Here is a 24,707-nt window from a genome sequence, read left to right on the forward strand (position 1 = left end):
TAATCTGTGTTCCTGGATTTCTCTTTGTGAATGTGTGCATGTGTGTGCTTCCTTTGCCAAGTTTCCTTTCTTTGTTTAGACCAGTCTGGTCAGTCCAGCTCCCTGCTGAGCTCCTATTGGCCAAACACACATATCTCAAAACACTGGAAAACAACAGAAAGGATTCTCTCAGGGACGAGGAGTGCTGGGAAGAGGAGTAAATGGGAGTTCAGGAAAGGACAAACAAGTGTCCAGACACAAAAGCAAGCACAGGGAATGGCAGGTGATGACATAATGATTACTGGAGGAGCCTCTATAACCCAAAGCAGGGTTGTTATAGGGCAAATGACGAAACTGGTAGTTTTCCTGTGAATTCTTGTCTTTTGCAAGTTGCTTTGAAAACACACACTCAAATTAGCTTACTTTGTCAAACAGTGACTCTTAAACAGCTACTTTTCTGACTTCCTATCTCAGGTAGCTGTGCTGAGGTGCTAATGCTTGATTGTTTGTAAACTGGAAGTGACAGGATTGCGGTAAATTTCAGACTTTATAAGTCAAGTTGAGTTTTAATGCTTTAAATATGTTACACATGACTTTGTTCATTTGTGATTTTTGGAGCTGGTAAAGATACCAAACCATAACACCTTTAGATGACATAATCAGTGATCTTTGCAATTGTGATTAATTATATCCTTGCACTGAAAGAAAAAAAAAGAAAGAAAACTCCAGTAAATATAAACTCTACCGTGACATGAAAGCTGGCAGATTTGATTTCGGTTCAACTGTAATAAACTGGTTTTACGACCAGAATCTCTTTTTTCTTCTTCTTCTTTTTAGCAGATTATATTCAGGACTGAATGTCAAGTGATAAATCACTTTCAATATGGCTTTGGTCACCTGAATCATGGACCATGTAGTGTTGTCACAGCCTAACAAAACATGAAAACCTGAGCCAGAACTGCAACACAAAAAAGTCGTTTCTAAAAAACATGAAAAAACTGATTTCACAGATGGTCACTCTCCAATCTGACCGGATTATTTTTCATATTTAATATTATGGGTTAATATTTCAGCCTCTGGATATGTGACATGGGTGAACGGGTGACTTGCAGAAGTCCGAAAGACTTATAAATACACACATAAACGAGGGGGTCAAACTCACGTTATTGTTTCATTTGATCAAGGTCATGAATGTGCCGGCAGTAAGAGAATGAACAGATAAAACACATTAATAAGCTGTTTATAATATTAATGCTGAACATCTTTTCACAATAAAATATTTTAGCGTGTAACTGGTGCCTTGAAAGTTCTCTTTATGTGTTTCTCTAAAGTTTAGGAGGCCACATGCAAAGTTATGATGGGGGTTAGGGTTAGAAATGGAAATATTCTAAAGTAGAAATATTCTGACTAGTTTTTTTTTTCAATCATTTCTTTCTCTTTATGAAGAATGAACTTCATGAACGTATTAAGAATTAGTCATTTATTTGCGCCGGTCCTACTGCAGCTCGCATTTAAACTAAAATTGAAAACAGAACTTATTTGGAGGCACTAAATCCTCATGCATGCTCCGAAACAGATTTCAAGGACAAAATAACACATTAGTTCATTTTACACCAGCTTGAGAAAGAAATGAGGAGCAGACGGTCGAGCAGGTTAAAGTTTGTGTGTGACGCCACTTCTGCTCTTATGCGAGCCTGGACATCCAGTTGTAAATCTTTATGCGTTCTTACATTTAAACGTGTGTGTGTGTGTGTGTCTGGCTGTTTACAACACCAGACTCTTGTCTCGAAAGCTCTGCGCTGGCGCTACATCGGACCAGTCTAAACACACACACACACGCACAAGCGCAGCCACACTGCCCCCCTCGGAGCCATGCTTTCAGAGACGAGGGGCCCTAAACGCCTTACAGACTCCTAACAAACACAACTCTCAATGTCGACCCACAAGTATTTGCAGTATTTGGCCTTGCTGTAATTTACAACATACTTACCTAATTGAGATGCTATTAAGGTCAGAGCGTGGATTGTTCTGCGTCTGCCTCATGGCTAATTCACATGATATAAGTGTGACATACGCAGCGCAGCATAAATGTCCTAATACAGCAGAGTGGAGTTAACCACATAGTGAGAGTGATCTATGGTCAGCGCAGTGTACTTAGAGAAACATAAATAATGACTGATGTCTTGAGCGGAGACGTGCCTGCGCCGGCCTGGAGGGCACGTTGCTGAATGTTTTTGCTGAAAGCTGCTGACAGTGTCACACGCACACAAATATCTAGGATCTTGATGAGGAAATCATAAAAATGAATAATGCATTAAATATAGATTAATGAATTTTGTCCGGATTTGTGTTTTTGGACATCATTTTCACATTTTCAAATTTAACCCCGCATGTAGCCGAAGTCTGCAGGAGGACAAGGAAGCGAGTCGAAGTTGTAGAGTCATCCACCCAAACATCCCTGAAGATTTTAATCGGCAAATCAAAGTCAGGTCTCTTATCACTGAGACATAATAATCTTTGTGAATTATTGTTCAAAGAAAAATTTGTAGATCAAGGGTTAAAAGATATGTTCAAATCTAAAAAAAATAAAATAAATCCAAACAGGAAAATATTTTAATTAAAAGATCCTTAAGTGTCTTTCTAATGACTTAGTTACCGCCTGTCAGTTTCTCTGTTCACATTGTCAAAATGCATTGTTGAAACAAAACAAAACAAAACAATGGCTCTAAAACAAAAGATTTATGAGTTATAGTTATTAAAAACATCTGATTTTGATCGGTGTACTGATCTTGAAACATAATTGAACTATAGTGCAATAAGTCAAATTCTAGACACCAACAAATTTCTACTTTTAATTTGGATAAAAATAGATCAAAATGTTCCAGTTATGTTTCCTTTTTAGCTTGTTGAAAACATAACGTTAATCTCTATAATGCAAATGTTCCCATTGTGGTAAAATATTTAAAAGTCCACAACGTTTGATCTTTGCTATACTTTGTCCCAGTTAAATTAATAGTAATGTCAAACATAATTTACATTACAAACATTGAAAAAAAAATCAAGTCTTTGTGGCATTGAAAATATTTTCTGACCATATTTCTATTTGTGAGCGTATTTCTAAGTATCCCTGAAAACCTTTGATGTCTCTTACAGTTTCCAGTGTTAAGGCTTCAGTTTCAGAGGACAAAGGGTGAAAGAGGACAATTTATTAAGGGTCAGATTAGTAAGAAAATATGTTCTGCACTACATAACCCCCAGTATTTGTAACCAGGGACATCATCATTTGGAATCTGCTGGGATCAGTTCATATGAATATGTTTGTTTTTATGTTCTTTTACTTTGCCTGCTGTTATGTATAACCTCAGCGACTGCAAAAATGTGACGTGTTCGCATGTTTTTAAAGGTGCTTTTCTAACTTCCTAACTTTCTAACTGTGCAGCATCATCTGCGCTAGCTCGTACATCGAAGCTGTGCCATTTTTTCCTCTATGACAACCTTTCTTGTTATCATCTCTGCCTAGAAAATAATTGTCTGTGCTGGGAGTTTTTCATCTTTTTAAATCTTCGTTGAGTTGTTATATCTGCTGTCCACCACAAGGAGGGAGCAGCGCCCCCAACCGCTACTAACAGATACAAATCTTAGTCAATACAGGTTTCAACATATTTCAACACAGTTTGAACTGGACCATCACCACAAAAACAAGTGAATTATTGTTAAATATGTTCACATTTTACAACTTGAACTTGATGTTAGAGCCAAGCGGCGGACTGATTTCGCCCTCAGGCAAATAAAACCGCCTCCTTCCATCCTGAAAGGCGGCGCTGATGCCCAGGCCGCACTGACCACTGTTTGAGCTCATCATTGGGGCATTTTTCATCGAGTGCGCCTGACGGAAAGATAAGACGCTGTCGCGGGGCGTCATCCATCTTTGTTTCCAAGTTACTCTGGGAGAATTCAATCTCAAGAGTGTGGGGTTAGACACACTGGTGATTAATCAACTCCATGTTCATGTGGGTGTGAGTGTGTGTGTGCAGATCTTCACGGGTCTTTGTCTGCGAGCGATAAATCAATGTCCGAGCCCGTACAGGAGGCAGAATGCCTTAACCCCTATCAGCCCGTACAAGATGAATTCATCTAGAATTGTCTCGCGGACAATACTTTGACAGCATAGTTACGCTATCTCCCTCAGCTGGACCGGTAGGACGATGGCGAACCTTCAGGGTTATGAAGCAGAGGCAGCAGAGAGTGAGTATTTGTCCTGAAGGAGGGAGGGGGAGACAAAAAAAAGAAAAGAAGAAAAAAGCTGGCGGCTGACCAGGAATGAGACAGGCATGGGAACACGACTTGTGTGCACAGAGACGTCAGCTCACAGTTTATGAATAATTCCTCGGACTTCTGGGAGAAATCCTATTCAAAAGCGAATCAACTGTGACACTAAGGTTTTGCGCCTGGTGAGTGATTAGATTTACGTCTACGGGCAACTCGCGGAAGACGGTGTAGCTAAGAAAAGTGCAGAGCCATTTAAAGAATGCGCAGTCACAAAACGACAAAAGTGTTCCCTGCGGGAGATTCTGGTGCAAACAGCGAGGGATAAAAGATGAAGATTAATGACATAGCACGGCTCTGCTTTCATTATATCACTGTAGTTGTAATCAAATCACTTTTAAATGAATTTAATTTCCCTATAATATATCACCCTGTTTAGTTCATGCGATTTATCTTTTGAGTGTTTGAAAAGGTGCTGCATCTGAAGGCCGAGATTTTGAACAAACAGGATTTTAAGAGTGAAGCAACAGCAAGTGAAACTGGCGATCACAAATTATTTTTGCAAGACAACGCTCCAGTCCTCTGACTGACGCAAAACGATGTTTGAAACTTCACGCCGTTTCAGCTTTTCCACGTTCTGAAATGCAATTCGACCAGGATGAATTCAATTGAGTGTCTGCCTTATGGTTCAATGACACACTGGATCAAAATATTTTTGTAGTGTCAACCTTTTTGTGCATCTGTAAAACCCACCTATCAAGCAAGATGGTTGGCTTTGGGTGGAAATATGAAAACAGCGTGAGTGCGTTGGTGGATTAAAAAAAAATCCAGATTTTCCAACCTTCATAAACCAAAGCTAAAGAATGAAATCAATCCTTAATTCTTGTAGAATTACACAAGGATGACTAAACAGCAAAATTACTTCCAGTTGTTTCAAATAAAAAATTTAATGTATCTTACCTCTGAAGCACCATTACAAAGACATAATTGGTTATCCAAATTAAAAGTACTTCCCTTTAAAATTACTCACAAATACAACAGTCTCTCACATCAATTCACTACTGACCTACTTCTCATAAAATGCTAATTTGAGTCTATAGTATTTAGTATTAGTAGCGTATTTAAACATTTTTGACATTCTGCCAACAAGAAATAGTTTTAATTTGAGCAATCAAGTCAAATGTTACTCCTTTGTTTGAGCAGAAAGATGGAGAAAACATGAGAACCCACAGGATGTGGCTAGTCAGTCCTGCTGAACAGTCGTGATTTCACTAGCTAAAAAGACCTGGAGCTTGAAGTTTCAAGACGGGTCTATTAACAACATGCAGGTTTTGTCCACTTCTGTTTTACAGTGTAGATGCAAACATGGGTCAATAGGTTCATACACCTGCTGCCCACAGGGGAAAAGGAAGCCCCTCCTCTTCCCCTCGTCTGTGTAACAGGTGTCCCCCGCATAGCACCATCAAAACAAGAAATTCACATGAGCAGAAATGAAAGACGGGCAGTGGGTGGGCACTCCAGAGGAAAACAGTAATTATGAAGGATTTATGGCTGACACAGATTCTTGCAGCTGTTTTAGCGTTGTGAAAGCTGGTTGTGGCACCAAAACAAATTAAGCTGTGATTAGATGTAAAGTCTATTTGAAAACAGAAAATGTTCCTAAATGTCCCTGTTTGTTTTGAAACTATACTGACTTCATGTCCGGTTTGAAGGCGAGGATGAAGGAGGTGAAACGGGAGGTGCAATGTCTTAGGTAGCTTCTAAACACAGGTTTGTGCTCCCAATCTTGAGACCATGATTACAACATGACGGCCAACGCCAGTGGGCCGTGACACAGTCCGAGGGAGGTCTTCAGGGCTTTCAATGTACATCGGTTCAAGATCATTACTCCTCTCTCCAAAACTAAGACGTCTGGGAATGACTAACGCATGCAAACAGCCATGGTAATGGAGGCATAGAGACGGTAAGGTAAATACCCAGGAAAGTGAGGGAAATCCTGAGCTGGCCGACTTGAATGGCTGCAGAATGCATTGTTCTATTGTATAGGAATGTTTTTACCTCAGAATAACCTCATGTTGAGGTGAGCCTTACATTCAAAACATCAGAAACGGAATAAGCAGCAACGCAGCAGACTTAGAGTAAACAGGAGAAATCAAATCAGTCAGCGTACGAGTGAAATGTCCGTCTTATGGAGTCACAGAAGTCTTTGTAATAGCTTAAGATGCTCCCTCAAACACGAAGACATTAAGCTTTCACTTACTGTAAAGATTAAATAAATAACCTAAGATTAAATAAATGTGTTAAGAATGCACTCAAATACAGGACTGAATGACCATCGAATGTTTCACATTTCTTATTCCTTTGGCAAATTAATTGTGAGCAATCAAATTTGGCAAAAAATATACAAATAAACCTCTGATGTTAAAGTGAAAAGCGATTTGTACAAATATAATTAAGCTTAAATAAAAAAAAAATATGTGACATAAAATACATGATTGCATGGATATTGACTGATCTAATTAAACAAAGGTCCAGCCAACTGGTGCTACTAATCTCACCGAGAGTGGAATGGAGGTCACTTGAGTGCAGGGTCTGGGTCCTAAGTGACTGTAATGCCGAGTAATACATAGAGTTAATCACTGGTTAATTAGTATTCCTAATCACTGATCAGAGAAAATGTCTGTGAAACATGGAAGGATTTTTGATGTTGCATGTTTTTATTTGATTGTCATTATTTTTCTAGAAATCAGTTTTCACTGATTTTTGTTGTGTTGTAAAAGCAATATAAAGGGAAGAGCTCATAAAACCAAACCGGTTTGGCTGGAGGAGGACCGGCGCCCAGATTCTGAAGTACGGTAAAACTGAAACTTAAAATTATAGCCTTGACGGTATTTTTTGGCATAAATAAGAGTGCTCAATATAACCATCTGATGTTTTATCAAGTGTTTGACATGCAATCTAAACGTAAGGTTGTCATCCAGCCAAATCCCCTAATATTTCTAGGGAAATGTTTTTAAGTAAGCTTCTCCTCCACATGCAAAACCACAAATGCTACCCAGAGTTTTGGGAGAAACATTAATTTAGCTTCATTACAATTAAAAACAAGTATTAATTCAAATAGTGATGCCTGCTGGAGCTGGCATCAACTCACTCTGCAGAGCAGAACCACATGAATAAAATACGACGGTGTCATCAGCATAAGGCGCGCTCAAACTGAAGAGACACAGTGATCCCAATGTTAATAATAAAGTAAAAATAGTACAGGTTTAAATAGAGCCTCTGAAACCGCCTGAAGGCTAATTACTCAAACAATTATCAGTAAGTCTGTTTAAGAACGGCTCATTTCACAATGCTGGTTGCTGATAAGGTACAACGACCAGAGTTAAAGCAAGACTGGCTTTCACTTAAGATATTATTGTCAACCAAATATCGCTTCAGCTGAATATTTATATTAAGTTTTAGAATCCTGAAAAAAAAAAACAATCAGAAAGTTGAGATACAGGCAGATTTAATTTAACTTTAAAGTCTACATCTATTGGAGGAAAATGACAGAGTCGGATGAAAAGTAAGGACAGTTCGCCTTTTTTATATTCCAAGAAGTAAAACTCCTCAATAGTAATAAAAAAAGCTAAAACATTGTTGTTTCTTTAGTGAGCAAACAGTCAGATATACTCTGACATATACTCTGATATAGTTTCATGAAGACTGATGCATGGTGTTCTCAAGAGCAGCTCGAAGCCCCAATGTTGATATCTGATATCCAAATCCAGGTTGAGTTGGGCAAACATCAGCTTTCTCCTTTATTAATGGGTGTTAATATCTTTTGCTTAGACTACTTGCTACAATCCAGACAAGATCTAATCTTCCTACTTGGCCGGTTCACACGTTGGATGAAGCCCGGGACATCTCATCCACTATCAGGCTCAATACTGTATAACCTAATGTTATCAACCCATGTATTCCCTCCAACTCGGTTAGTATTCTTCAGGTTTGCCATAGAGAAAACATTATCCACTTAACAGGTCGTCTCATGCAGCATTGACATCAGATTCACTCTCTACCTGTAAAAGCAACCGCTGTGTTTTGGTTATGCCTCGCTGCCTGGTCATCTATGTAGCCAAATTAAGCATTTGATTCTTACAACAGCAGAACGAGGGGACCAATGTGACACAATAAGTTAAGAAAAATAATAAATAGTGACAAATGCCGGTAAGGTCACAACAAAAAACTTCACCACACTCATTTGTCCGACAAGACGGCAAAATCAAATCAGTTCTCTGCTTCTGAACACCCAAAGTCATCTGATCAGTCTCGCTTAAAGTCAAAACACACACTGTGGCCTACCTTATCTTCCATTCTGATCATGCGTGCTCCAATGGTTGGGTACTCTTTATCTTCTCCCTTTCCTAGTGAATTGGAAGAAAAAGGGGGGGGGTTGAAACATTCAGAAAACACTTGATAGCTTAACTAACGTTACCTGATGACAAATCCCATGATAAACCTTGGCATTTATCCATAAAAGATGAAAACAGATGTGGAGGCAGAATGCATTTGCGATTGAACATATCATTTGTTTTTATGGAGCTCGGAAGGCTCCAAACTATAATTAGCATCATCCGTTGGCACCAGTGAATGACAGGTAAGGACATGCAAAATGAGTAGGAGGACAGTAGGAGGAAGTACATTAAATAATTGATCGCTTACACGAGCTGTAACTGAATAGGACGGCTAGTTATTTCTGAAAAAACGAACAACTGTAGAAATCAATGAATTACATTCATTCATAACGCCAAGATATTGCCTCACTGTTATATCAGTGACAGGAAAGATTTTGCATGTTCTCTTCTCGGTACATGTTTGCTTCCATCGCCATTTTCCATGTCAATACTCAATAAGACCCCAGTAATAGCGGGTCAGTGGGGTCTTCCATATTCCTGGAAATTCTGCTGCAAGACTGAATATGTCAATTAAATATGTTAGGTAAATTTTAGCTCATCTTCTTTTTCATTTGGTGCTAGAATTTCACATTTACAAACACATCTTTTCGAATCTCGGATTTTCGGTTTTAGAAATAAACCAAACTGGTAACACTTCATTTGACGGCGTGTTTATAAGAGTGACATGACGAGGTGACGAAGTGTTTCTGACTGAGTGGTGTATTTCTGCAAATAATACATTCAGCAAATAACGACATTCAGCAAATAACGACACTTTTAATGCAAAGTTCCATTAAAACTCATATTAAAATTCCATTTATATTTTCAACTTTGGATTAAAAGTGTCATTATTTACTGAAAGACTCTACATGACAACAGTTGTAAACATTCCTAAAGACTTCTTCGTGTTATGTCATATTCATAACAGTGTGACGTCAGCCTCATGAACAAACCATCAAATAAAGTGTTACTGAAACAATTAATGACATTTTTTTATGATCTGAAATAAATCAGCAGTGCACCCCAGGCTTTCTCTCTCTGGCCGCATTCTCAATCTTCAACAGAAACTGACCACTTAAAATAGCCAAAAACAAAAATAATGAGCTCTCAGCAATTACATACAGACCTCTGTCTTTGCGGGTTCACAACACAGATAAATACGCTGCTGCAATCGAGTAAGGTCTGATAAAAATCTGATAAACAAATAAACCAATATCATTCTTTGGAGATTTAATCTTCAGGATGGCAGCAGTCAGCTGTTAGCTAGTTATTTGTTTAGCTAATTTCGATTTATACAAAACAAAGACCAAGCAAGAGTTCGGCCTCACAGGTAACATATTAACCTCATTTAAAAATTCTGAGCTCTCTTCTCTTTAATTTTTGTTAACTTTATTAGCGCTGCATTGGTCATATCAACACATTTCGTGTTGGACCAAGAAGCTACCGCTTCATCTTTAGCTTTGCTCCTGTTCAGTTTAGCTTTTGCTTTTTCTCCGTTAGTGGACAAAGAAGCTCCAGTAGCGGTCGATGCAACCGATGGGACCACTTAGACAGTTTGAGAGTAATGTAACAAACGAGTGTTTGTAAGTCGTCTGACAGGAATTTACGCAAAGGTGCCAATAAATGGCGACACACGGTCCGACGAGCCGCGGCGAACAAATTCAAGCGCTTATAAACACAAAAACACACATCCAAACAGAGCCGTGAGCGCAAACATTACGGCCCTGTCATTCTCGTGTATTTAGTCTGGTGGTGCTTGAGCATGTGTGAGTTATAAACACAGAGGTGGAGTGAGGAGTGATGGTTGTCTGTCAGATCCAGCCCGTTTCCTTGGTGTTTACCTGGCAGAAACATTCCTGGCTTCCCGAGGGTGCCATCCAGCCTGACGGAGAGCAGATAAAAACAGAGAAAAGTTAGAAACAGATACAGCAGAGATTAATCTGACCGGACAGCTTGTTATGGTAACTGTTAAACAAGGAAGAAACACAGGACAAACTGATTAATCTTTACACGAAAATACAGTAATGAAGTGCAGTAGAAATCCTCCCTACTCTACAGGGGAGATCTGAAAATCTAAGTGAGTAAATAACACATTATTTAACAGCTTTATTATTTGCGTTGATCAAAACAAACTTGCTTCATTGTTTCTTTCAAGCTAGTTATTTTAATAATAGGCGATTGTGGTGAAATCGGTGGCAGCTTTTTATGTATGTTTAAGAACATTTAGAGTTGGTCTGGCACTTAATGTAAAACAACAAAATAATTATTTTGAATTCAAAGTATCAACAACCTTCTGCCTTCATTTATTCTTGCTTTCTATTTGAAACATAAGAAAGAACATTGCCATAATTATTGACCTCAAACCACACTAAGCATTATTTCACTTCAAATCTGCAGAATGTAACTTTAATTTTAAAAACAGTTTTGTCATACATATTTGTGGAAATTTCACAGTGTGGTGTCAGTACAATAGGAGACAATTAATCTGTGAAAATATGGAGCTTCTCCATCTCCTCCCAGTGCTCCCAGCAGAAATACACCACTCAGTCAGAAACAACCAATCAGGCTTGAGTACATGCTTTCCAAAATTTCTCTGTAGAAAAATAATGATTGATGATTTTGACGACTGCATTTAACAAAATGTAGTGTTTTCTTGCTTGTTTCATAATTGCAAAACTCTTTGACCTGCCTTGTTGATGAAATGTGCTTTTAAAATAAACTTGACCAAGTTCTCACAGCAACCTTTTTTTTTTAAATGCGTGTTGTTTTTTTTACATTTTCATCATGGGTGCCAATATTATGATGCATGCGGTAAAGAAACTAAATTTTTCTTCCCAAAAGTGAGAACTTTACTGTTCCTATTGGCTATATTTACGAGAGCGATAGCAAGCTGTACTCACAACATATTTTTAATTGTTTATATGACTTTAAACATTTTTTTTGTTATAAAATATTAAAGAAACATGCCAAAATCCATGCAAAGATCTATAGGGTATCAGAAGAAGAAACAGGACAAAACAAAGTCAAGGCGTCCACCTTCTCTGCAGCTCCTTGATGCGAACCATCATGTTAAGGTGACCCTGGGAATACTGCTCGATCACGTCTCGCACATCATAGGGCTTCCGAGCTTGCTGCGGATCCACACACACACACACACACACACACACACACACACACACACACACACACACACATACGTACACGCACACACAAGAAAAACACACGGGCACACACACGGTGGGACACAAAGCCATTGTCAATCACAACCTCTTGTTGCTCGGTCCCCTGAAAACATCCCCCAACCCCCATGGGTGCAAAGAGTTCGTTGTGAGCTCAATGTGTGTATTCCGTGTGCGTGAGCATGCATGTGCGTGCACATATATGCTTGCGTGCATGAGCGTGCGCGCGTGAGTGTTTGTGCACAGAGAGGCGCATGGTCATGTAGAGAGCAATCGTGTTAAGGTCCTTTCACAGCTTTGTGTGGTGTGACGTTGACACAGGGGGTATCAGAATGAACTCAGTGAACCCTTTAGGTTATCCCTGCTAGACACACTATAGTCTATACAGCTGAGATCACTTAGCCCGTAATTGGAAACATGCAGAACACCTGAAAAAAACACAGCCATAGAAACTGTGATAGGGAACTTTTACTACAGATAAATACGTTTAATAGCACGTTACTGCAGGTTTTTCTTAAAGATTTGAAAAAAATAACACCTGGAGGTTTCTCAACTATAGGGTCATGCAATGCTGTAGCTTTATAGGTTCGTATGATAAATTCATTATGACCATAAACACAGACAGGCAAATTTTTCACGAATTATAACTTTATGCTTAATTACTGAACCCCACAAGAGACAAAACAGAAAAAATAGACACTTCTACAATATCTCTGGAAAAGTTTACAAGATCCCCAAGTTGCTTTAGCAAGTTCCAGCAAAGTCTTTGTGAGAGCCTAGAAACGTTTAGCAAGATTCCAAGTTTCTTCATCAAATTCAAGGAAGAATTTTTGTGAGACCCTGCAAAGGTTTTGCAAGAGTGCAAGTCACTTTAGCAAGTTCCAGTAATGTTTTGTGGGCACCCAACTTGCTTCTGTGAGATCCTGTATAAAGTCCAAGATGCATTTGCCAGATCTTATGAGGGGTTTGCTAGATCAGTGAAGGTTCTGGAGAGTCTGAGTTACTTTTACAAAGTGGAGCACAAATTTAGCAAAATCTCAGGTTACTTTTGAAACTCCCTCCAATTTTCAGCAAAGGTTTTTAAGAGACATTTTGCAAGGCCCCTTAATGAATCCTGCAAAGGTTTAGGAAAACCCTGAGTGACTTTTGTGAAGTTCAGAAAAAGTTTTATGATGTCACACAAATGTTTCTACTTTTAATTTTTTTGTAAAAGTATTTTGCTGGACACCATTTGGAAATCCTACACTGTAAATACTGTAAGTACCTCCTCTATAGAAAGCTGAAATTTAGGGAATATCCTGTAGTTTCCTGTTATTATCTTAACTCCATTGCTGTTAAAATAACAAAAAATAAAACTTAAATATTGGAAATTGGAGATGATTTATGTAATTTATATGTTAGCTACTGATTTAGACATGATGATTTTATGTGATACAGTTAATTAGATATTTTGAGATTTTTTGTGCATGTCAGGGTTAGCAACATTTTTCAGAAGAAGATTCTCTGTTCTTGCAAGAAGAAAACTTTTACTGGATTTTTTTCTTTTTATTATTATTTCTCAAATGTCTCTAGTGGGGCTCAGTATTTGGACACAAACGCATTCCTCTTCCTCTTCATGCATAACTCACTGCTTCCACTCACAATCTGAATCTTCTCATCTGCCATTCCTCTAACTCCGTTTCCCCCCTCTCAGGATTTCTTTTTCATATTACCTGAAATTTCCTCCTGGCCACAAAGTACTGCATTCTGCGCAGAACTTTCACAGCAGACCTCTGGGCATGGGATAACCTGGGATAAAAAATGAGACGGAATAAGATTACAAAACAAGAGACTGTCGCTAGGGAAGAGCTCAGGTGTAAACGTAAGATGAAAAATAAATGCAGCCTTGCGTTCGACTTGAATGTATCTTGCTGCGATTTAAGCATCTGCAGGTATTGCATGAACTGTGCACCGGCAAGACACATTAAATGCGGGTCTAACGCGTGACGCAGCAACATAAGGATAATAAAAATACTTTGTGCACTGCAGCTCCCGCCTCCTCATCCCGCTCATTGAACCTGACCTGCATTAAATCTGCAACCTTATGCAGAGTGAAAGAGAAGCAAAACAGATTCCATCTGCACCGCAAAGGGTCCAAAAAACATAAGTCCCTCAGGTCAGAGCCGCACATCTGTGTCAACACGAAAGACAGCCCAATGCTGGGGTTCTGTGGAACACTGAAATTAAAACGAGTGGATGTAAACAACACACACACACACACATACTTGCATGCCACTATGGCTTCCTTGCATGCAATTCAGTTTGTTTTTTCAACAAAGGGTCGTTTGGCTTACATGTACTGAATCACCTGAATGTGCAATAAGGCGCGTGCTGAACAGAAGGGAAAAAAAGTCAAATGTGATGTAAAAGGCTGTAAAACACATCAGGTGTTACGAAAGCTGCACTTCATAATTGGACGAATTCCAGTTTGATTTGCCCTGAAACTCAAATGTAAAATCTCTTTCGGATCAGACAGAACCAATGAGCAGTGACTATACATCCGGTCATTATGCAAACTGATAATACTTTTCAGTGTTGACACAATCTGAGTGAAGATTTTAAAGTTAGCGAGTCAAGATGGTTAATTGATATTGTGACGGGAAAGAAGCAGTGTTACCAATTTTGAGATGACGTTGCAAGACTTAATGGCAACAAAACCATCCAACAATCACTCCTTGGTCAAAAATGCGCAACTATTTTGCTGCTGTTTCACTGGTGTGAAAATCTTATCACCGTTACAAATTTTTTACTGGATGATGAATTTTCCAAGAAATCACCGTGTTAATACTGTCATTTTGTGACCATTTTCAAGTAGCATAGTGGTGTAATAACTCAAGTTCGTCCTCTCAAAGACTGAGAAAGCTTTCATTGTGAACAGAACACTCCACACTGGAACTGGAAATAATTTTGAGGTTTTAAACTGTGTCATGGAGCATGCTAGAGTTACAGAAAAATATACAATCTCTAGAACATACACACAGACAGTGCTGTTTCAGTAATGCTAACTATGCTAACCGCTAACATAAGATACTTAAAGCCTTTTCTCACAGCTATAGCACTGAGAACGAAAAATAGCATGACACATATATATATATATATATATATATATATATATATATATATATATATATATATATATATATATATATATATATATATTAAATGAGTAGGGAAGTGTGTTTGAAGTGCTCGTTTGGTTCTTCTTGTGTCTATAGGTGGAGTGACGTTCCGCTGCAATGAAAAGCACCTCCAGCTGTAAATGAATAACCTCATTCTTGTGTTAAAGCCTGTGCTTTGTATATATGTTGCTCTCCACGCTGTCGTGCACACCTCTCACGCAACGTGCCGGTCGCAGCAGACACACACGCACGCGCACGCCAAGCTGACACAAGGAAACACATGGCTTCCACCCTCCTCCCCAAATAAGGTCTTCTGTGGAGTCAACAAGTCGCTTTGAGTTCTTAATTAGGGCAAAGGGGAAGACAAAAAGACTCGAGAGACAATATGTTGACAGCGGACCATAAAACGTGAACATGAAAGAGCGATGGGTTGCACGGGTTTTGGTTTTTTTTGAGGAAAATACACTCAAACACTCAAACAACACCAAACAAAGGCCCTAATTTGGAAAAAAAAGAAGACGCTGACCACCCACTCCTTGCTCTTTTCTGTGTCGACAGTGAGAAATATGTGTGTTGTCTTTCTTGCGTTCTGTGTGACTTGGACATTCTGGTGTTATTGGTGGGTGAGCGGGGGGCGCGAGGGGGGACTAGAGAACATGTGTAGGAAACTAAAAACATGTGGGGCTCTGATGCTTGTACAACTCCCTCCTCGCCCTCCTCCTATTTCCTGCAAATCAAACAAATGCACACACATGTTTGGAGGACAAGTGTGATAAAACAAGAACGCTGAGCGGGTCTGGTCTGCCGCGCCGACTCCAGCACACATTTGGCGCGCAGAGAAACCAAACAAGTCCTGCGTCTCTGTGCTGCAACAACTGCTGACTCGGCGTCTTTAGCCATCGCCCCGAGCCTCCGTGTTTGTTCGCTCGCGTTGCAGAAGGTTCGATCCGCAGACATGGGTTGGGGATTCCTCTTGAGCCGGCGGAGCTCAGACTCCCCCCCCCCACAATGACTCCAATATACCTTTTACTGTTCTGGTTCAGGGTGGCGGTCTGTAATTTAATACACAGAATTAAACCACCTTCCTCAGCTCCCGTCTCCGTAGACACATTTTTCATCTGGTCCAACGTGGAAGTCATCTCTAAGCTAGGCAGCTGCTACAGCTCTTAATTATCTCCCCCCCCCGAAAAAACTGTGACTGATTTACCCCCATGGCTTCTTCTTGACCCCCTGTTTTTAATAAGTTTTCTCCTTTTTCATTTTCAGATGGTCACTTTGGAGATCTCTGAGTTGTCAGTGGCAACTCTCTCCATTCCCTCACCCCCTCCGAAACCCCCAGGCTCTCAATTTGGCAGGGGACAGTCAAATATCCTGTGCTTCCATGGTGCAGAGCAATAACCTTAAAAACAAGCAGCCTCAGACATCAGTGTGCAACGGTCAGGGCCCAGAAAGACTGCCGAAGCAGGTTTGTCTCTGCGCTGATGTGTCTGTGACAGATAAGCCTGATAGCTGGTGCTTTGGTCTGTCAGCTTTTTCTCTGTTCTTCACAAAATTAGGCAGCTTTCCATCATATCTTTGAGAGATGAGAACTGTTCGCTTTAAGTGAAGAAATGCCAGAGGGTGATGTGGCAAGCACAAAAGCTGGAGACATATCCTAACAGATTAATGGCAAAGTGGATCTGAAATAAGTAAGATAGATGATATTATAGCCTGAAGGTGATAAATAACAAAGTGGAAAAAAACAGCTTTGCAGATCTAGAGACTTTTTGATTTATTTTTTGTCTTTGCAAAATAGCTCACATTTGGTCAGATTTCATGGAGAGAATTTGCATACAGCATTTCAAGTTAAGCCAAAATTCTTAACTGGACTTGGGTGTGTACTTTGACTGGTCCACTTAAATATGCTTTGATGTCGGGCTGGTGGAGTAGCAGATGGAAGCACTCCATTGTACCCACTGCAATCGGCTCTCCACATTTGTGAGTTTTTAAATCCCATCTTATATATTTATGAAGTGCTGCTTGTGTTTGTATGTGTGTAACGTTGTCCATGAGTTTTTTGTTGTTTTTGCATGTTCAAAATGCAAAACCAATGTCCTCCTTGAAAGTGAATAAAGATACTGAAAGATGCTGGACTGACAATATCAATACCTGTCGTGATAGATACATGATCAACATCAATAAAAAACACTCTAAATGTGTGAGAGGTGGGGTTTCTTTGCACTTGATCAAACGCTACACAATTACAGGCCAATTACCACAACTCATTCATTCTTTGGTTAATCTAGCAACAATCTGTTGTGTAACATGCGCAGTAGCAGTTTCATGTTGTAGCAGACAATTTTAATATGACAAAAGGTCAAATAAAATTGGATTGGCATTTGAATTGTGAAAACCTTAAACAAAAAAAAAAACAGAAAAAAGCTTCCATACTGGGTGATGCTGCTGTTCAACAAAAGGCTTTCATTCAGTATCCCCTATTCAGCCATGAATAGTCTGATCGGGACATACATGGAGCATTAGGAGTCACCAAGCCACATCAAAGTCCAGCGCCCACGTTTGATGTACGCGACCGCAAACACACAAAAAACGAGAAATATTGTACGCTCAGGACTAAATGTGCTGCATTTTACTCTCAAACCTGCAAAAGAACGGCACCAAATAAAATGGAATCTTATGAAATACCAACATCGAAAAACAAAAATGAAGAAAAAAAGAAAAAAAATCAGAACAAATCATGTTGTTTTAATGAGACAGAAAATCAGAGGTCAAAACTCTGTCCTAACACAGACAAAACACTGCAGAGAGGTGCACAACTAACAAAAGAGCTAATTACTGCTGAATTCCTCTCTGTGCTCCACGTTGTGGGAGGACAAGAGAGACGATGAGAGATCCAGATCTAAAACTCTGAAATCTGTTTCAACTCATGTCCTGCTAGAAGTACCTGTTTTGATCAGAATAATAATGATGCTAAAATAAGAAGTAATACATATACTGTTGAGGGATTTGTTTACATTAAAAAAGTAAAAGATCAGAGTGTGACAATGATTTCCATGGAGATAAAACTAGTAAAATATGAGGTTTAGTGTTTCAGAGCGGAGACAGAGACAGAGCTTCAAGAGAAGGGCGTGGAGTTAAGTTATCCTCTAAGTGGGACCTAATTAGAGAGATGGAGCACTGGATAATTTGGTGGTTATTACCCCCATGTTAGACTTTCTGGTCTAAATGTTATGCCTAGTCTGTGCCAGTAACTTTTTTTTTTACTACTTTGTGATAATATCACGTGTTAGCCCCATTAATTTGGCTCCTTTTTATTCAGGTTGCTGAGTTGGTGGTCTGACGTTCCCCTCAGTCCTGATGTAAGGACTTAAGATGCAGGTAGCCATTCGACCACATCAAGGATTTAAAACCAGTCAAACCCATCAACTGCAAATGCACTCCCACACCTGTCTCTTATTACAGATTAGAGATAATTAAGGCTCTGGAAGTACTTCATCTGGACTGACAAGAAGAAAAAGTTACTTCTGCAAACTGAAGTGGAATACTGACGTTAATTATAGCAACAACTAGAATGTGTCTCTTTAACTTAATCTGTCTCATTATTCAGATGGACTACGTTGACATTTGCGTATTTAAATAGTGTTGAGGAGAAATTTAACAGTTGCAAACTGAAAAAAAGACTGAAATTTTCCATTTTAGGATGCTTCCGGCTGTAAAAAAACCCCCAAAAACAAACGGTTGCCATGTTTATGCATCGTAAAAACTATCCTGAAGTAAAAAACAGTAAGACCAGCTGCAGAGCGTCCAAAACCGCAGGAGATAATTGTCCAAAACAAAACAAAGTCAATCCAAAAAGGATAAAAACACACACAGTCATAAGTAACTGCAGAAACAATAGAGATATATATCACCTTTTATACTGTAAATATTTCTTCATAGTTTCCCACTTTGCATTTCACATTTTGAAAACAAATTTGCTTAGCGGAAACACTGCAATTAAAAAAAACAATAACTTTGCTAAGTTTTGTGCACTAGAATGAGACGGTTCTTTGGCTGTACTGAAATTGGTTTATTTTGCATGATTACCTTGGAACCCTTTTTTTTTTGCATCACGAGTCACAAGATCAACAACGGGATGTTTCCACTGGTGCACCAGGAAGAAGACGACAGGCTTCATGTCGCAGGATGTTTTTTAATGACTTATTATCACAAGTCAAACAAACTAAATAAATAAGAAACACATAACTAAGTTTCTTATTTAATGGAAACATTGCTACTGTGATATTAGCGGAACATCGACAAAGTTTTGCGCACATTCGTAATGGAAACCCAGCTGATGTCACACAGATTTCCAGCGAGTTCAGTCAATCCACATTCGGCTCAAAAGTGTGACGATATGAGCGAACATGTGGCTGAATCTTTATGAGATTTGGAGGAAAACCGGCTTCCAGAGCTGGAGGAGGGGGTAAGGTGGCAAGGAAGGATTTATGATTCATGGCCTAATAGGATTTGTTGCAATTTAGCTGGATTAGACATGTTAGAGAAAGAATCTATTTATTGCCGCCTATCGGGGGGTCCTCCATGCCTCGGTGGGGTGGGGGCAGTCTTTGGAGGTTAGGAAAAGCGAGGTGAGGTCAGGTGGTTTGCAAGGACCCTTGTTCTCATTTCTCTCCCCCCCCCCCTCCTTTCATCCGAGTGTTTTTGGGGATAACCCCTGGCATTAATGCCTCAGGAGCACCGAAACCCTTCCCCCCCACCTCCATTTTCAGTTCCACTACAACCACCGTGTTTGGATTAAACAGGTTTTCTTTCACAGTGTTCTGGTAATCCAAGCACATGAGCCCAGCGGTTGGTCATGCCAACACACATGGCTGTTCATGAGCGGTTTTGTGCGCGTCTGCATGTCAAGGCACAATTAGCACCACCTTGGATCGCTCGGAGCAAGGGCCAGCGAGAGGCGATGGTCCCGGCTCTGCTTGCCTTAATCCTGCCAGTGGGAAGACTGGAAAGAAGAAGAGGAAGGAGAAAACAGAGAAAGAAAGGAAGACATGAAGGGTGACCTTAAGCAAACGGGCTTCCCCTTCATAAGCCAATGGCTTTAGATTATAAAACTGAGCTCCTTGACAAAAGAGCATTATTCTCTCATTCATGTGTGGCATATGGGGCTAGAGAGGGGAGGGACTGCCGCTAAAAACGGACATTTAATTGACATTTTCTACTGCAGTTTGTCTTTTGAAGACGGGTGAACGTATAAAGGGAGAGGAAAAAATAGTAAAATGAACAATATAATCAGTCAAACAGAGTTTGAGTGAGTGAGGTCCGGAGGAGAAGTGACAGATTTACGGGTTCAAGGAATGCAAATGTTGGCTCTTTTTTTGATCAGAGTTGTCCTGAAAAGCAGATGTGATAGGAGACTCAGATAAGAGAAACATCCAAACGTGGTGGATGTTTGACAACAATATTCTATTTTATTACCTAAAACATAAATAATGGTTCAACAGATATTCCAAGTGTATTAGTCAAGAGAAGCAAGAGGCATTCTGCAGATGTGAGCTATTGGGATAGAAATTATGCAAAACAAATATATTTGATACATTGTGTTTAAAATGTCAATTTTCTTCCCTTTTTCAATAAGTCTGCATAAAAAGAATAATAAAATACACCAAACAATATGTCTATGTTATACTGAATAGTTTGTGTGAGAGAAAGAGTTGCAGTGGTGGAGAGATTATAAATAGTAAGCAGATTTATGGTCACATAAGAGGCTGTGAATAACTTGGCAAAGTTACTGCAATATCCCCTTGTTCAACGCTTCACTTTGAGGGTCTTGTCCCTCGGCTCTGAGAAACGATTGGTTCCTGAAGTCGTGGATTTTTTTCCCTAATCGCTAATATTTGGCAATGCGCTAATTGAATGCTATGAAGCTTACCGGAAATTGCCAGCGCTGCAACCATCTTCCACTGCAAAGAGAGAAGTGCCGAGCCAAATGGCCGTTAATATTCATTCAGTATTTGGAGGTGTGTCCAACACGGACTAAACGGTTTCATTCACTTCCTCCGCTGCCACTGCTAAAACTATAGGCAGACTACATTTCTAAAAACAGCACAGAAAATCGATGTCATTGTTCACAACTTCTCCTTCTGTTCACTGGCGGTCCTGGAACAAATTCTGCTGGAGGAATCCAAGTGAATGAGAGAAATTCCAGACAGCGCACTGAAGAGAGATGAGAATCAAGCGGCACTGCGTAGCTGACCGAGAAGCAGTGAAGCAAAGAGACAGAAAGATCAAAAATGTCCAGAGCCGGCGTCATAGCTAAATTTCAGAATAGATTATTTCTTATTGATTTTCCAGTTAAATCTCTTGAGTTATTTACTTTAAAAAATTTTTTGTTTTAACATTTGAAGATGCCCAAAATATGTTTCAGGATTAATGTATATATTTTAGGATCACCACAAATAAGATCTTACTAATCCGATATTTGAGCACTTCGATTAATTCTTCTGTACATTTAGCAGCAAACAGATCCATGTTCATACTTTTACGTTTAGAGTAACACGCAGCTTAACTCCTCAAAAGTTCTACTTATAAACAAATTACAATGAGTCTTTTTACCATTGCCAAGTAGTTCCTGCAAACCGCGAGCTGAGGATTGCAAGGAAGTCACTTAAATTGCAAGATCCCATTTTAATTTTTTTTTCATGATGTTAACTTTTTCTTAAACACTAGAAGACAATATCAGCAAAGTGACCAGTTTATCAGTTCTTATGTTTGCCCACAGAAAGTACAACCAGACAGTTTTCGCTGACTCCAGGCTAAGATCATATTTGTTTTGACAGTGTAAATAGTCAAAGTCATTGGGGGCAGGGAGAAGAGATCAGCGTGCTCAGGGTCGTCTCCGTCTGGTCAGACTGACCTTCTTAATGTCAGTGGGGGAGTGTGCTGGGGGTCGGCTAAATTATAAGACCTTGTCACGGCTTTAAGATCTTCTGAAAATGAAATGCGCTCGGTTTAACGCCTCTCATCTAGCACTGCGATATCTAAGGGCTATTGGGCAGCTGTGTCAACATTTGAAGTCTGTTTGAGGCCTTAGGGCAAGGCTGTTATCTAAACCCGGTGTCATTGTAAAAGGTAAATATATCCGCTTGTCCCATTAAAAGCGATCATGGCTGCAGAAGGAAGGGCATCTGTCAAAAACGCCGCAGTTGATTCTGGCGCGCTCCTCGTTGATTGACTTTTTTTGGGGTTGCGTTCCAAAAAGAGGTGACGTTTACTTACACTGGGAGGGCAAAACATGACCAGAAAATGTGAGAAAAAAGCTGGGAAGCAACCTGGCTGCACAACTTTGAAGCAACACGAAGTCAAATTTCCAGTTCTGAAGTTCACCAAAGTCAACGTTGAAACCGAAACAGGATCCAAAAGATGAATCAATCAAAGAGATAAACATTAAGAACAAGAGAACATAAAAATATTTTTACATAAATGGCAAAAAGAAAATGTAAATATACACAAGAAGTCGTCACCAAGGATATCAAATCTTTTGGAAGACACTGTAAAAAAAGCTTTCTTTCTTACCTTGAAGTTGTAATACTGAAACATCACCTGGGTCATTTATTAAGCTAAAGGTCAAACATTGCAAATAATGCAACATTGCTATGTCACAACAAGAAATTGTGCAACCTGTTAGCCAGACCAACAATTATGACGAAAAACAACCTCGTAGCAACCTCCACACCGGCAGACGAGCAGTGAGGACGCGATGGCTCGTTGCCCGGAACATTAAATAACAGGCTGCAGCTCAGAGACGTTCATTCATCACGTCCCTAAGCAGACTTCACATCAGCTGATTATCCATCAACGCGCCGCAATGCAACAGCCACGTTTATCTCAAAACTGGAAAAAAAAAAAAAAACTTTATAGAGAGAGAAAAAAACTGCCTGGCCAAATAACAGAGGAAGGAGTGTACGGGGTATTCATCCTGTTTTCAAAGAGCTCGGTTATGAGAGCCGTTATCTGAGGAGAGGCGCTGGGAACAGGGTGCAAAACCATAATTGGAGGCTTGTCCTCGGCCAATTTTTCAGGGCAAATTATCAACGCATGGGTTGGATTGCTGGAACCGAGCTGTGGGATCTCTGACGAGCCAGCGCGCTAATAGAAATCACTTAGTTCACTGAAAACGGAATAATAGATGGAGCCCTGCTGCTGCTGCAGCCGCGTTAAACCTGCTGACTCAGCGCAGAGGCAGGTAGCGCGGACGGAGCGTGCCGCCATCTGCACGTGAAGCGTTTGCATGTGTGTGGCTTTCGCTGGAATTCTGCACAACACCCAGCAAAACGTGGAGGGTTATTAATCACAGAGGGAGTGCGTGACACTCTGACATTTCAGTTTGGGACCACCTCTCTGCCTAACAGCCCCAGCTCTTCACAGGCAATCTTGTCACTGCACTCCAAAAAGAAGAAAAAAAAGAAAACAAAGAAGAAGGCTAGACATATATCACTCATGTGACGCTAACTTTAGAAACAAAATCATTTCAGGATTTTATTTGTTTTCATACAATGCTGCGCTGAGACGCCACTTCAAAGCCAGCGACTGCGGAGGAAATTGGAATAATTACAAAGCTGTTTGTTGCCATTGTCATTTATGCAGCGCAGCAAGAATCTGCTGTTTATATTGTGCCAGCATGCGGCTGCCCGCAACTACAGAGCTGAAACCAGGAGGGAGCTATATCAGGGATCCGTGACTCCGAAATGAAATGTTTTCTGATGAATGACTGCCATAAACATAAGACAGTCCGGCATAAATCAGAAACATGACCTCAACAAAAGAAAAATCATTTCAGCACAAGAGATTTAATTAGAGATTTTATCACTGAAAAAAAAAATACATTAAGGTAATTAGAACGCACCAGCCCACTTGTTTTAAAAGAGCAGAGAGATGATTTCAGTTGTGGATTTTCTTTTAAGGTCCCCATCATTCTGAACTATCACAACCCATTTGTGTCTTTTCACACAAATGGGTTGTGTGTGGGTGTTAGCTGGGTCTCAAACAGGTATTAGGAGATCAGTGCGCAACCCATATGGTTCCCACTTGTAATCAATAGTTGGTTTGCATCAAACTTAACTATGCAGTTACCACAGAAACATAATCCATAAACAATCCAACGTGGAGTCCATTTTTTCAGCATTTGGTCATCTCCTTAAAACATTAGGAGATGTTTTCCCATTTACCAAATGGTACAAGGCAAAGCAAAGGGAATACTTGACCTTTCCTCTTTAAGGAACTCATTTGGATTAACCAAAGTTGTTCCATTAAAGGCATTTCAGCTCATCGTGCAGCTTTGCCATAGGATTCAGGTCCACAGACTGAAATAATCATTTAATAATTGTGCTAAATTTCCCAGTGACGAAATTATTATCTATTTTCATCTTCCTGGTAGATTCTGGCTTAATATCTCCTGGAATTTGAACGGTTGAGTGGGAGCGTGTACTTCAACACGCCTCCCATGACTTTTGGATGAGAAACAGACCCACAGATTCTCCACAGTCAACAGTTGGGATCTTATCTACACAGTGTGATTCTGGCCAAATGCTCGAGGACACATCGGACCAATGCAGCGCTTACATGTTTACATTTGTGATGGTCGGACAGGAAACACATTTGATATGCCTCCTAAACTGGCTGTCATATAAACGATG

At 39.8% G+C, this 24,707-nt stretch overlaps 1 protein-coding gene across 1 annotated transcript in view; it reads right to left on the minus strand.

Annotated features, from left to right (window-relative positions):
• The window catches only part of kcnq1.2 (potassium voltage-gated channel, KQT-like subfamily, member 1.2), a 190,658-nt gene that overhangs the window by 60,477 nt on the left and 105,474 nt on the right, over positions 1-24,707 (minus strand). The window contains exons 16-19 of the mRNA XM_055039879.1: positions 13,573-13,648; positions 11,718-11,812; positions 10,523-10,563; positions 8,590-8,651 (exon numbers count right to left, since the gene is read on the minus strand). Coding sequence (XP_054895854.1) covers positions 8,590-8,651; positions 10,523-10,563; positions 11,718-11,812; positions 13,573-13,648 — 274 coding nt within the window. The remainder of the gene's footprint in view (positions 1-8,589; positions 8,652-10,522; positions 10,564-11,717; positions 11,813-13,572; positions 13,649-24,707) is intronic.

This window comes from Poeciliopsis prolifica, unplaced genomic scaffold (assembly GCF_027474105.1).
Source record: "Poeciliopsis prolifica strain line A6 unplaced genomic scaffold, Auburn_PproV2 SCAFFOLD001, whole genome shotgun sequence".
Taxonomy (NCBI): Eukaryota; Metazoa; Chordata; class Actinopteri; order Cyprinodontiformes; family Poeciliidae; genus Poeciliopsis; species Poeciliopsis prolifica.